The sequence below is a fragment of the Oppia nitens genome, unplaced genomic scaffold, assembly GCF_028296485.1.
Source record: "Oppia nitens isolate AA-2021 unplaced genomic scaffold, nextdenovo-longstitch-racon4-pilon3 scaffold9_pilon_pilon_pilon, whole genome shotgun sequence".
Taxonomy (NCBI): domain Eukaryota; kingdom Metazoa; phylum Arthropoda; class Arachnida; order Sarcoptiformes; family Oppiidae; genus Oppia; species Oppia nitens.
Window position 1 is genome coordinate 1,611,638 of NW_026533253.1, and position 14,389 is coordinate 1,626,026.

The 14,389-nt window shown below is 25.4% G+C and overlaps 1 protein-coding gene across 1 annotated transcript; it reads left to right on the top strand.

Annotated features, from left to right (window-relative positions):
• The first annotated feature begins 8,915 nt into the window (after positions 1–8,915).
• Positions 8,916–12,696, top strand: LOC128964713 (RNA polymerase II-associated protein 1-like). Its single transcript, XM_054311349.1, has 4 exons — positions 8,916–11,335; positions 11,801–12,074; positions 12,144–12,309; positions 12,376–12,696. Exons 1-4 carry the CDS (start codon positions 8,983–8,985, stop codon positions 12,694–12,696), a joined length of 3,114 nt encoding a protein of 1,037 aa, XP_054167324.1. The 5' UTR covers positions 8,916–8,982.
• Positions 12,697–14,389: the final 1,693 nt, after the last annotated feature.

Consider the following 14,389-nt stretch of genomic DNA (forward strand, 5'->3'; position numbering starts at 1 on the left):
ATACTAATTTGTAATAAACAAGTAGATAAACATAAAGAAGCGCTTTTTGTTATTTTTTTCAATGATTTTAACATTTTATTTAATATTATGCACATGTAGTTAAAAATACTGTAAATTCACTCAACAAAGTCTTATTATAAGTCTCTCTCCCCTCTTCTCTCTCTCTTTCTCTCTCTCTCTCTCTCTCTCTCTCTCTCTCTCTCTCTCTCTCTCTCTCTCTCTCTCTCTCTCTCTCTCTCTCTCTCTCTCTCTCTCTCTCTCTCTCTCTTTCTCTCTCTTTCTCTCTCTTTCTCTCTCTTTCTCTCTCTTCTCTCTCTCTCTCTCTCTCTCTCTCTCTCTCTCTCTCTCTCTCTCTCTCTCTCTCTCTCTCTCTCTCTCTTTCTTTCCCGTCTTTCAATCCCTGACTCTCTTACTCAGTCATTCACTCGTACTGTATATCAAAATGAGTGAAAATATTACTGTAGTCTGTGTTGAATGTATTGAAGTGTGTGTTTCATATATACAACAACATCTAAATATGAATACCAGACTTGTTATACTCAACACTGTAGTGAAAGTGCCGCTATATCTATATAACTATATATCTAAAAACTACTGTAATTTTTCTTTAAAATTTCTGTAAAAAATTCAATATATATATATAATGGTTAACAATATTGTTATTCTTCATATTGATAGCCAAAAAAGCAATAACTAATTTATTTTTATATATTTGTTTTTATTATTAAATTTTGAAATTATAATTCTAATTTTTTATACAGTAATTTTATAAATTACTATTATAATAGACAATATATAATTTTTAATACCAGTATCACAATTTATTTTGAATATTAAATAAAAATTATTAAATTTAATATTTTTATAATAAATTTAATAATTTAACAGATTATATAATATAACTTTTAGATTTGATATATAAATTTAATGCATTTTATATCAAATAAATTATCGTATTTTAGTGCTTAAAAATGATATTTTGAACAACAATCATAATAATAATATCATTAGACGTTAATAACTAAATATTATTTTTTATTGAAATGAGTAAATGTTTATTTGTGTTTTATTTGTGATATCCTATCATATAATAAGATTTTATCAGATAATCCCCACTCATTCCCTTTTCAGTTATCTCTCCGGAAAAATTTTTTACTTATATTTGTAATATATTTTTTTTGTCAAAACATATTTATAAACGATATCTGCAAATATATATATATATATATATATATATATACTGTATATATAGTACTACTAAATACATAGTTAGCTGTAGTGTAGAGATTAGAGTCAAAGCAGATGTGCACAAAAATATTTTATATCACAAAACATTATTATTATGAAAACATATGAGTCTATATAATATTTCACACCATAAAAGTGAAATGTTTTACTTATTTATTATATTTGCAAAAAAAACTAACTAAATATATTCATTAATTATGAAATATAAATTTATTTTATTTTTTAATATAAGAACTTGTTTCTAATTTTGAAATGTGAATTTAATTTATGGTTAATTATTTTTGTTGTTGAAATACAGTGCATAATATAAATGATAAGTTAAATTTTATAAAATAATTAATAAGCACAAATTATTATTATTAAATATTTATTACTAACTAAATCTTAAGCAAATAAAAATTGGTTTATTTATTTAATTTCAAACAATAATTTTGTAAAAACATTTATCAACAACAATAAGTAAAATTCAATTATTAAAAAAATTCAATATATTTCTTAATAATAAATAAAATAGTAAACAATATCTTACTGTATACATAATAATAAATATAAATATTAATGAAAATTTTATACAATGATATAAAAATAACTCATATATAATTTATTTTGTATATATCAACTAATATGCTAATAGCATAATATATTAATAACATGTTTATGAAATTTAAAATAAATTAATGAGTAGATCTCATATTTAATTTAAAATAAGTTTTATATTAACATAATTTTGGTCAACACATTAATATTAATGATATTTTTCCAATCATAACATATTGTGTGGCCTTTTATTTGTCTGTCTTTTTTTCGTTATACAATATATTACATATAGACAATGTATATATTAATATATATATATTATGTGTGTATATATATCATATAATATTATATATATTTATAAATATGATATATCATATATAAATTGTATGTATATCTTAATAACAAGAATTTGTAACATATGAACCTTCACTACTAGTGATTGCTTTTAGGTATTTATTTTGACTATATTTTTGTTGAACTAATACATGATAGGAGATCTCCCTTCCCGAGCAATCTGTCTATTAATCAGTGACGTATCCCTGTGCCCACCATTATTCAAAAAAAAGACATACCATTGCTACCCAATAGTACACTCAGCAGTGATTGCTGTCTTTAACTATACAGATGTATACGACTGTAGTTACAAACAGTACACTATGTTATTGTTGACAAAAGATATTGTATATACTTATCATATGGAATGGTATGTCATAGAGTAGTATAGAATAGTATAGAATAATATAGAAATACTATTGGATTTTACAGTTACTAATAAATGCTGAAAAATATGGTGTGACTTATGCGTGGGATTTATTGTTGAAAATATTATCAAATAAATAAATAAAAAATTCAATTTATATTATTATTATTATTATTATTATACACACAATTTATAATCATTTATTTTTTTACAATAAACTCTATAATGTATATGTATATTATACTTAATTATTTCTATAATAAAATTAAATTTTCTGTTTATAACACAAAAAAAAACATTTAAAATTAATCCTAATTTTGAACATTTTATGAACAAACATGTTTTTATTAAGTGTGTTATTTTTAAAAAACTAATACATTTTTTGTATATTATTTGTGTATTTTATTTTTTGAAATTTTTATTGTTATTATTAATAGAATATTCCATTTTTATTTTGTTATAATGCTTACTATAATTTTTATATTGGATTTAAAAATAATAGGCTATACTATCATAATATGTATAATATCTATGCAATACACTGTAATATAATATTTTATGCAATATAATACAATACAATATGTTAAACATTTTATATTCAGTAAATATAGTGAATACACATTAAATGATATAAGAAAAACGGGTGGATTTAATTAAAGGGTGTCATAAAATATATTTCTCTTATTTATTATTATCATATTTTATAAATACACACAAATGCATACTTAGATATGACTGTCTTAACAAAATCAACATTTTTGTGCTACAATAGGGCTAACTATTACGTAAAATGCTTTCTTGTATTAATTTTATGTTATGCGTATTGTATTATGTTGTGTGTGTGTGTGTGTGTGTGTGTGTCTGTGTCTACGCCACGCATACCAGTGCTCTAATTGAATGTGTAATGCAATCAAATGTATTCAAATAAATGCAATTTTTAGTGAATTCAAAATATTATAAACTTATTTACTATAATATTCTTTTATCTTTTTTATTTGTTTAAGTCTCTATCAAATTTCATTGCATTGAATATAAAATATCTTCTCTCTTTTTTTTTTGTTCAAATTATAATATAACAAAATATCATTTTATAAGTTTATTCAAATATATTGAACATCCATTTGCATGACTTAGACTACTTGTGCTTCTAATGCAAACAATTTTATTGTCTATGATTGTAATGTACACTATTAGCCAGTTATTTGTCTTAATGGTCCCTCATTTAATGTGTCTCTATTGAGGCACTGATATACTACAGTATAAATTATATAAACTATATACTGTGTGATATCATATATAGTATAATAAAGTGTATTTATATATCAAATATGATGTGTTTAATTCATAGATCAATATTACGATATCTAAGTACAGTATATACTGTACAGTACATGACTGACTGACACAACACTGTATATATTATTACAACAACAAAAACCACAGCTTTTTTACTGCAATTAGTTTTGTTTGATAATAACTTTTTTAATTCAATAGTTTGTCGATAAAAAAAATAATTTCCAAATGTTTGTCTAATAATAAGCTTTTTGTTTGGTATATAAGCCAAACACAAGTTTCCCCTCACAAAGTATATGTCCCCTCCCTTCAAGTGATTCGCTTAAAAGCCGTGAATTGGATCCTTATTATTAGAGAATGTAAACGCAGATATATAACTATTTGCTTCACATATATATAGGACAATCAATTTAATTATTGATACAAATCATTATTTAAATTTGAAATAATTTACTTATCAATTATTATCATAAAAATTATAATTGATTTGTAAAAAAATAAAACTGATTTAATTTATACGTCAACGCTAATATTATTACACTATTAATTATACTGGTATTATAATAACTTCAAAATTATGTATTATTGTTTTAAAAATTTTATTTTAATATATAGAAATTATTCTTAACAAAAAACACTAATTGTAATTTTTATGCTTTAATTATAATTAGATTTGAAAAAATTATTTGAATAATAAATTTGATCTATTAATAGACAAAAAAATTATAACTATTCAATAGTATTTAAATGTTTTGTTAGTACATTACTACTTGACTAGTATTTTATCCCTACGCTTACATATACTACCAATTATACACACGAGTCATATACAGTACTTTAGAGATAAAATAAGAGAACAGTACGAACAGTGCCAGTGCTATATACAGCCGTACTGTATATTAATGTATGTTTTATTTGGTGAAGTCGTGTCCTCTGCTGCCGATATCAATGGACTACTTCTCTCCCATATTTCCATTGTTATCAATACAGACCTACAGTACCATTGGTGCGACAGTTGACGAGACACACACACACACACATCGTTTGCTATACAATACTATTGAGTATAGTCTATATATACTGTATATACAGTATATATAATTATCACTAACTTCTTGTTGGACCAAATATATGAAATAATTTAATTGAGAGCGCATTGAGAGCACAATATTAAAAGAAAATGTAGCTTTCGTTACAACTAATGTAATCACTGGTTATATTATATATATAAATATTATAGATATATTTGTGAATTGGCTTATCGTGTATTTAGACAAATATTAATTTTATGATAAGTATATTTACAGTATATATATATATAGTGTTGTACAGTATATATAAATAATAAAGTACAGTATATAAAGTACAGTATATATTTTATATCAATTTATATTTGACAAACAATACATCTTTTATTTTATAACAATACCAATACTTAACAACGATATTATATTTATTTTATTGGTTATGTTTTTTACCTAAAAAAATATTACATCAACAAAACTACATCATTAAACTATTTGTTATATTTGTCATATAAGGTTACTGTATATTTTTATATAGAATTTCTATATACAGTATATATAATACTTAAAGAAAAATTAAAAAATGTTAAAATTAATTAACTGAATAGAAAATATAATGTATTTTTTAAATATTAATTATATAATAGACTATTAATAATACATTATATTTTATAAATGATATTATATAAAAAATATTAATCAATTAACATAGTGTATAAATGATTAAATGTTAATAAATTAATAAATATAACTATAAAATATTTTTTATTTAATTTATTCATTTAAAATAATTAATTAATTATTTAAGACTAATTCGTGATTTCATTCAACATTCAATATAACTTAATTGTTTTATTTGAATGCTATTAACATTTAAATGTCAAAAATATAAGTTAATAAAAACAATAAAAACGTTTATAATTTTATTATCTAATATTCGTCTAAAACAATATCAAATATAATTATAACCCATACTATAGATGAATGTCTATCTCTTCCCTCAATATAATCCCTACTGGTATTGAAAGCTCTCTCTCTCTCTCTCTTTCTCTCCATAAGCCAGTGCTAACCGATGACTGTATATATGAAATCTATGGTTCACTTAAACACAATGTTATATCTCGTAAACATTTCATTTGCCATTATATGACATGGCATATGAATCAAACGTTAGACCTCCCAGTGCTATCATGTACTTTATTTTTACCGATTTCTAATGTGTTTGTGTTGTGGAGCTGAGGTGTACCAGTGCACCAGTATATTGAAAGTGAGTGAATGGCTCATAAAAAGAGACACAAAGAGAGTTGAAGAGAGAGAGAGAGAGAGAGAGAGAGAGAGAGAGAGAGAGAGATTTTAGTCATTTATCCATTTGATTGGTCGTTGGCATCATTTTTCCGGTCAATCATTTTAAAACATATTTTTATACAATTCTTTAAATGTATTGACCCTAACATACACAACATAAATAATATTATAATAATATCATAATTACAATATCTTGTATCTAAAAATCTAATATATTAAGTTATGAATATAAATTACATTTTATTAAAATTTAAGACTAAAATTTTGAGAGATAAAATATTATTTACAATATAATGCATTACTTACAATGCATTGCTTTCTAATTTTTAAATAATAAATTTCAAATATTATTATTATTATTATTATTAAATTGAAATAAACTGTATATATAATTTAATTAAATTCTATTAAAAATTTTAGTATTTTTTTTGTCTGATAATTTTTTTATAAATTAAATTAAGAAAATTAATAAAAATAGGAAATTGAAAAATAAAAAATGATTATTTTATTAATTTTCTTTATTATATTAATAATTGTTAATTAATAACTCAGTTGATTGTTGACAAAAATTTTAATTTGTTATAACAAATATATAATGTGTAAAATATATTCAAATATTCATAACAAATATCAAACAAACAAAAATCTACTCAATGATTAAAATACTGATAATAATAGTATATTTAGTTTTAAATTTCAAATCTATTAATAATATTTCAGTAAAATTTTATGATAATAATACTGAAATACTACAACAATACTGTGGGATCTCTAATAAGTGGCTTATTAGGGATAAAATGGTATTAACGGCGAAAAATGGTGTATCAAATCTAGTATCATCAATGTCACCAATGTCACCATGGTCAGTTCATATTAATTATCATATTTACCCGCAAACTACTCATAATACTTCACTTGAAGTTTATAAACGCTGTACCGGTAGTATTATTGGAAGCAAATGGGTGCTCACAGCTGCCCATTGTACTCGGCACAGGTATGTTTGACTGACTATGTCTATGTATGGCTAGTAAATGTTTAATGTACTGTAACAGTAGTATAATTATAGTATACAATTTAATTAAATGTTTTCATTTGTTTAGATTTAATGAGAGAGTGAAATCAGATATAAATGTAATAATTGGTGACATTGGCAATGGAAAGCCTGGACACACCATTGCAGTCAATAATATCTATATTCACCCGTTTTATAGTAATAAATGCAATTCAAACAAATTATTATGTGTTTACGATATTGCTATTTATGAGTTGACACAAGATATAAATTTCGACATATTTGTGGGTCATATTAACTTTAATACTAATGATATAATAAATATGGTTTGTTTGCCCACTAATACCACTGTTGAACATATTAATCATGAATTAGCTTCAATGTATGGCTGGGGTTCAGCAAAATGTTTTAGTAATAATTATAATCATAAATATAAAAGAGTATTACAAAGACAACAATTTTCAATTGAAGCCATAAGTAAGTGTCGGTTCAATATGTTATGCGCCCGACTTGATCGGTGGCCACAAAATGTGACTACAATTTGTTATGTAAGTGTAGTGTAGTGTTAAAGTTTGTCTCTCAATTCAATAGTTAACAATTTTATTTCAAAGGGTGACTCCGGTGCCGGTTTAGTCCTATACGAGACTATAGACAATCAAAGAGTTAAAGCAATACTTATTGGTATAGCAAGTGGTGCTTCATTTGGCACAAACACCAGTCAAGCGATTGCTATATATTGGACACCAGTTTTCAAACACATTCAATGGATTAAACATATTATTCAACATAATTGTAGTCTAACTATACAACCAATATTTATAACAATTACATATTGTCTGATTTTATTATTTTTTTTATAATTAGTAAATTAATTTTACCAAATATCCTCAACGTATCAATATTATCAAATTTAGTTTAGACTTTTCAAATAATTAATATAGTGACTGAAAATATTTCATATAAAAAATTTATATAAACTTTTATATCTATTAATTTAATACATATTTAACTATGTCCAAAAAATTAGGTAATAAATCATAATAGTAATTTTCATCAATTTCCAGTAACTAACTGTTTGTCCTAAAATATAATAATATTGTATACAGTAAATACAATAATTACAAATTGGTTATTAATCTAAAAGTTTTTTTTTAATTAATTTACTAATATATCTTATTATCTTAATTATTTAAAATATAGATAGTTATAACATTATCAAAATTGTTTTTATTAAACTGTAATATAATTTTATGATATTTAAGTTGATAATATTGGTCAATTAAATTGGCTAATGAACATATATATATACTAATTATTATATTTATATACTGTATTGTAACAATTTTTTTTTAATCAGCTGCTATAAATTTATTACTCTATAATTTACTAAAAAAGTAAAAATATATACATGTATTGAAAATTAGTTTTCATGTCTTAAAAAAAGTAATATTATGTTAGTTTTAAAACATATGTCATGTAAATTACATGATGTAATTTGTTCAACAATTTTTATTGTTTTTTATTATGTGATAATTTATAAATAATTATAATCAATACCTAACTACAGGTGAGAGCGCTATAATTGAGACCCTAATGCATATAATAATTGCCCAATAAATGTGTGAATCAATTATCAATACCTATAATACAAAATATTTTTTTTAAAAAAAGTATTGAATAGATTATAAATTACAAATTGTAACTAATGTATAGCGCTATCTATTGAATGCATTTAAAAAAACATTGTTTTAAATGTTTGTTATTTAAATGCAGTAAACATTGAAAACATGTGTTTATTATAAGTTTATAATACATTGTGTTTACGTTTTTTAAGTGATCTGTCAATCATTTAATGAAAAGCAATGTCTTCATCATTAAAGAGACCGAAAACCAGTGAAACAATTGAAGATATACTGAAACAACAGCAAGAGTTTCTCAAAGCAAATAAATTACAAAAGACTGATGAAAATGACACCCATTTGTGTGATAATGAAGTGATTGACGACATAGACAACGACGATAAGGATGCGATTGCAGACAATCACGACATCCCGACAAAGATTGTCACATCAATTGTCGAAAGAAATGTCGATAATTGGCAACAGTTTATTACAAGTAGTAGTAGTAGTAGTAGTAGTAGTAGTGATACGACCCGTACAGATGTGTCAATTGGTTTCCCGAAAGCACAGATAAGAGATAGAAATTTAGTGCCGAAAAGCGGCAAAAGTTTGTTTGCACAGCAAATGGCCAAACGGTTTGGCAGTAATTCAAAAGACAATATCAATGTTGAGTTAACAGACAATAAGACAATTGTTGGACACATAAAATCAACTAAAAGTGTGGTTACAGGCGTTGGTTTGGGTTCAGACAACTGGAAGAATGATATCCATAACATTCGTCAAGAAAATGAACTAATGATTAATAAATTGGACTCAAAAGAGATTGAAGAAATGCGAAGAGATTTGATTACAAAGTTAAGTGAAAAATCAATTAACTATTTAACGAATAAATTTAAGAAAAATGAAGAAAAACAAACTATTGATGAAACGGCAAATGATATCGAGATGAATGATACTATTGATGAAAATGATTTACCAATTAAGCCGACAGATGTAGAGGAAAATAAATGGCTTCACATGGATGTCATCGAACCTAAGAAGATGTCGTGGATTGGAAATATCAAAGAAACCAATTGTATGATTAATGATGCAAAACAAGTGATAAGTTCTACAGAAAAGACATTTAACGCCAGATTTGATTTCGAGGGAAACCTAATTGACAAAAGTGTGTCCGATATTGATGTCCATTCGGGTCTATTTCATCACCAATTGGATGAATCGAGTGCTGGATATACGATACAAGAGTTATATACTTTAATTCAGAGTACGTTTAGTTCACAAAAAGTGTTAGGTCTTCAAGTATTATCTAAATTGTTAACCAAAGCCTATAATGGCTTATATGATGAGTGTTTTGATGAAAGTCTTAACAAACAATTGATGCAAAATTCGGCACTTGTTTTGGTCACTCGTCTCTGTCTCGATGACAACACTGGTAGTGTCTGGAGAGTAGCCATCAGCGCATTGCACGCTATGTTATGCAATACACAAGTCGATGAACTGTTCCTCGACAGAGGTTTTACGCTATTCACGCAATGTCTTAAACATGACAATAATGTCGACAATCTTAAGCCATCGTATGATTCAACAAAAATACAAGAGTTAAGTGATGAAGAGCTGTTGAAATTGGATATAATTTACTGTTTAGTAAAGAGAACATCTTTGCTTCAGAGGATCAGATATTTGTTAGAGATTATGAAAACTCAATTGGATTTGAAAGCAATCAATGATTTGTTGGATATATTAATACGAATCGCTAGACATTCATCTGAATTAAGACATGATATGATGAACTGTCCCTATCTTTTTGAAAGTATCCAACATTTAATGCCAGTAACAGTCATGTCGTTGACGAATACCACTGATGATAAACCAAATGCAAAGGCCATTAAATTAATACGTGTTTTGACCAGTGATGACAATCATACAGTAATTGTCAATACATTAGTGAATACATTTCCACAACTAATTGAATCGTTAAAAGTTTATTTAACATTAAATCCCGATAATTGTCTGAACAGTCGTGAGATTCTTGAGGTGTCCATTGAATCGCTTCGACTTTGGATTACTTTGATGTCACAAAATTTATGTGTAAATGATTTTTGGCAAATGTTTCCAATTATTATTAGACAACTTCAGTACTGTTCGACACTGGATCTGATTAGTCATCAAAATAACTTTGATCTTCAATACGCATCAACACTTGTTTTTGCAATTAAGACGTGTGTTCATCAAAATCGTGAATTTAAAGCATTTAATGAATTAATTTTAATGACAGCAATGAAATGGTTAACTCTTATCAAAAATACAGTTATTGTTCCCAATTTTGATGCAAATCTATGTCTGTTATCTGTCATTGAATACCTATTGATATCCAAATATGAAATACAATTATTGCAAACAATTATTTTACAAATACTTGAATCTAAAACTTTTCAAAACAAATTATTAAATTTATTGATTGATAATTCAAATTTGATTAAACTAAATGCACAGTCTTGCGGAAGAAAAAGAGATTCATCAAACCTACCATCATATGGATCAGTCTATAATCAAACTTTAGATACAGTTCCCATTTTGAACAATGAATCACCTATTTGTATATATTTGGCATTTATTCAAATAATCAAAACATCGACTAATATTAAATTAGCCAATGAGTTATATATCATTGATGATTATATAAGTAAAACCATTAATAATCTTAATTTTGAAACATTGCTTACAATTTTCGATTGTTATGAATTGAATGCATTGTCTGAAATGTGTGGACTCATTGGATCCAATGCATCGGTGATCAATCAAGACATAAATATGTATATAAACAGTTCAATACTGATGTTACCATTTATAAAGAGTGAAAGATTTAAACAAAATTTGTTAAATTGTGTCATATTTAACAAAGAACTTCATTTATTGTCAATAACTGATAATATGTCACAATTGAGTCTTACAGATAAATTTAATTTAAATTTGAATAAAATGGATTCAATTAAGTTATTATATATTAAAAACTCAAAGTTTGATTGTCTTCACTGGCTATTTGATCCACTTTTGAAATCAGTTCAAAACAAAAGTTTCACAATTCTTGAGATGACTGATTGCCTAACGTTTGTGTCATTAGTTATTAAACGACATAATAATTATTACAAACAAATGATTTCTACCACTTCTGTCTTATTTTGTTTTATTTCATCCGTATTTTTGACATCAGAAGAAATGTTTTTTGATGAAACGATACAAAAGTTAATGTTTGGTATTTTGAAGATATTATTATCAGATGGAATCAATTGTCAAATCCAAGATAGGGTTCCATATTATGAAACCTGTGGTGATTTGTATGTATTATACCGTAGTTTTTACCAATTAATATATTTAATATTTTTAATTAAATAATTTGTCAATAGTTTTGTTCGTTTTATGGATCAATTTGAATCAACATCTTATGGCAACAAATTATTTATCAATTATTTGCTTGTATTTTGTCAAACAAAATGTAGTTCACTATTCAGGACTAAACTATTTACAGAATATTTAACAACTCTTAGAATAATAAAGATTTCATTCAATGAGGTTTGAAATAAACTTTTATTTAAAAATTTATATATAATTTGGTATAAATTAATTATATTGTTTTAGATATCGATTCCGATCGACAACTTTCTGACACCAATTGAATCCGATTCGCAAACATTGGAGTCCTATATGAAAGCACTACTTTGTGGTGCACTTCAACCCAATGATAGTCCAATATTATACTTGATTTGTATTCATCATTTAAATCATAATCTTTTTAGGCAAACAATCACTGATAAAATAATGAAAAAACCTGAAAATATGATATTTGATCGACTAATTAGATCGATTCATAACTCGAAAAATGTTTTATTAAAAGAGCATTTACTTAAATATTCACATTTTGATCCAAACAAACCAAATGGTTTAGCAATCCATTTGTGATTTTAACAATAATTTTGGTTTTTGTTAAGATATTGTATTTTATTAAACATGTAAATTATATTTTTATATCTGGATATATATACTAATATTTACCTGTAATTGTTATTTTATTTAATAAAACAAAAAATTATAGGCAAAACATATTTAATTGATTAAGATAATGATATAATAATTACTGTATTAAAATTTTATCATTTTGTGGAATATGTGATATAATTTAATTTATTGATAAAATTTTGTTTTTTACAAAACCGATTGATTTCTAGTGGAAATCATTTGTTTCCAAAATGACATCATTTGAGGTTTTGTTTCGCCAGAGATATAATTAAGACTTTCATCTGATTTCATCTTCATTTGTCTCCAGTCATCCAATCGATTCATGTGATCATCGATTGCATACCTAATGATGGCTTTTTTGTTGATGTCTTCGCAGTGCAAGAATTCTGACTCCAATTGTGAGACCTTTGAAGTGAGTGATCCAATAATATTGTCCAAGAATTGCGAGTCTTCGCGATTGTAACAATAGGTATGCCATAAGTATGAGGCGCACAACGAATCGACATAATTGGCATCATTTCTTGAGATTTGAGTTACTTTGTAGTCATCAGCTGAATAAATAGCAATCCTATGATTGGATCCAATTTGCAATGAATGTGCAAAACAAGTGATAAATGAACGACATTTAGGACAGTGTTGACTAAACTTAAGCCATTTGTTGAGACAATTACTACAATATATATGACTACAATTGGTTATCTGAATATCTTTGAAAACCAATTTCCAGCAGAGTATACATTTGGCACTCTTGATGTCGATATCTTTAATTGAGATCTGACCATCAGATTTCTGATTATCATTTAAATGATTGGACTTAAATTCGTTGTATTGTAAAATATAATCACTTGTACTCAAAGAATCACCAAAATTGTCGACAGTCTTCAAGATGTGAGAATCAAATGATGTACTTTTGACCTCTGATACTAACTCTTCATATGAAGATTTTGGACTCGTTGTGTACAATTGATTACCACATTTCAGATAATATTCAGGACTTTTGTGAACTTTGAATTCAATTGATTGCGAACTCAAATGATAACTGTTTTTCTCATCATTTGATTTGTGTCTTTCATCACTGAGTACTTCAATTTCTTCGATGTTATTGTTATTGTCATCGATGTCAACAATCGGTAAACTTTTTGATTTATCCGTTGATTTGTGAGTACTCTTCTTGAAATAATTGCCAACCAATTCAATCTGTTTATTAATCTCCTGTTTCAATGACTTGACTTCACAAGACTTTTCACATTTTTCGACCGATGGCTTCACTAACTTATTGGATGCCAACTGTTTGCCAATCATTACTTCTTTATTAATATCAATCAAACTTTTTTTACCACTTTTTCTTTGATTTTCATCGAATTTGGTTTTAGTTTTAGTCTTGGATTTCTGTCGACCATTCTTTTGAAACTTTCTTTTGGTTTTATCAATGAAATTACGTAATCTCTCCATAAAGAAGTAGCGATTTCTTCAGTTTTGTTTTCTTTTAAATATTAATTTATTTCGTTTAACGATTTGATTGATTTAAATGTAAAATAAAAATAAAATTAAAATCTTTTTTCTCAATACTCTTATTGTTTAACACAACAGCTATTATACAAAATCTCGAGTTTGTCGATATTATCTACAGTTTTAT

Coding starts and splice junctions, on each gene's coding strand:
- LOC128964713 (XM_054311349.1), top strand. CDS start 8,983: ATGTCTTCATCATTAAAGAGACCGAAAACCAGTGAAACAATTGAAGAT. Junction 11,336..11,800: donor GAACAATGAATCACCTATTT/GTATATATTTGG, acceptor TTTTGAAATCAG/TTCAAAACAAAAGTTTCACA. Junction 12,310..12,375: donor TAAAGATTTCATTCAATGAG/GTTTGAAATAAA, acceptor ATATTGTTTTAG/ATATCGATTCCGATCGACAA.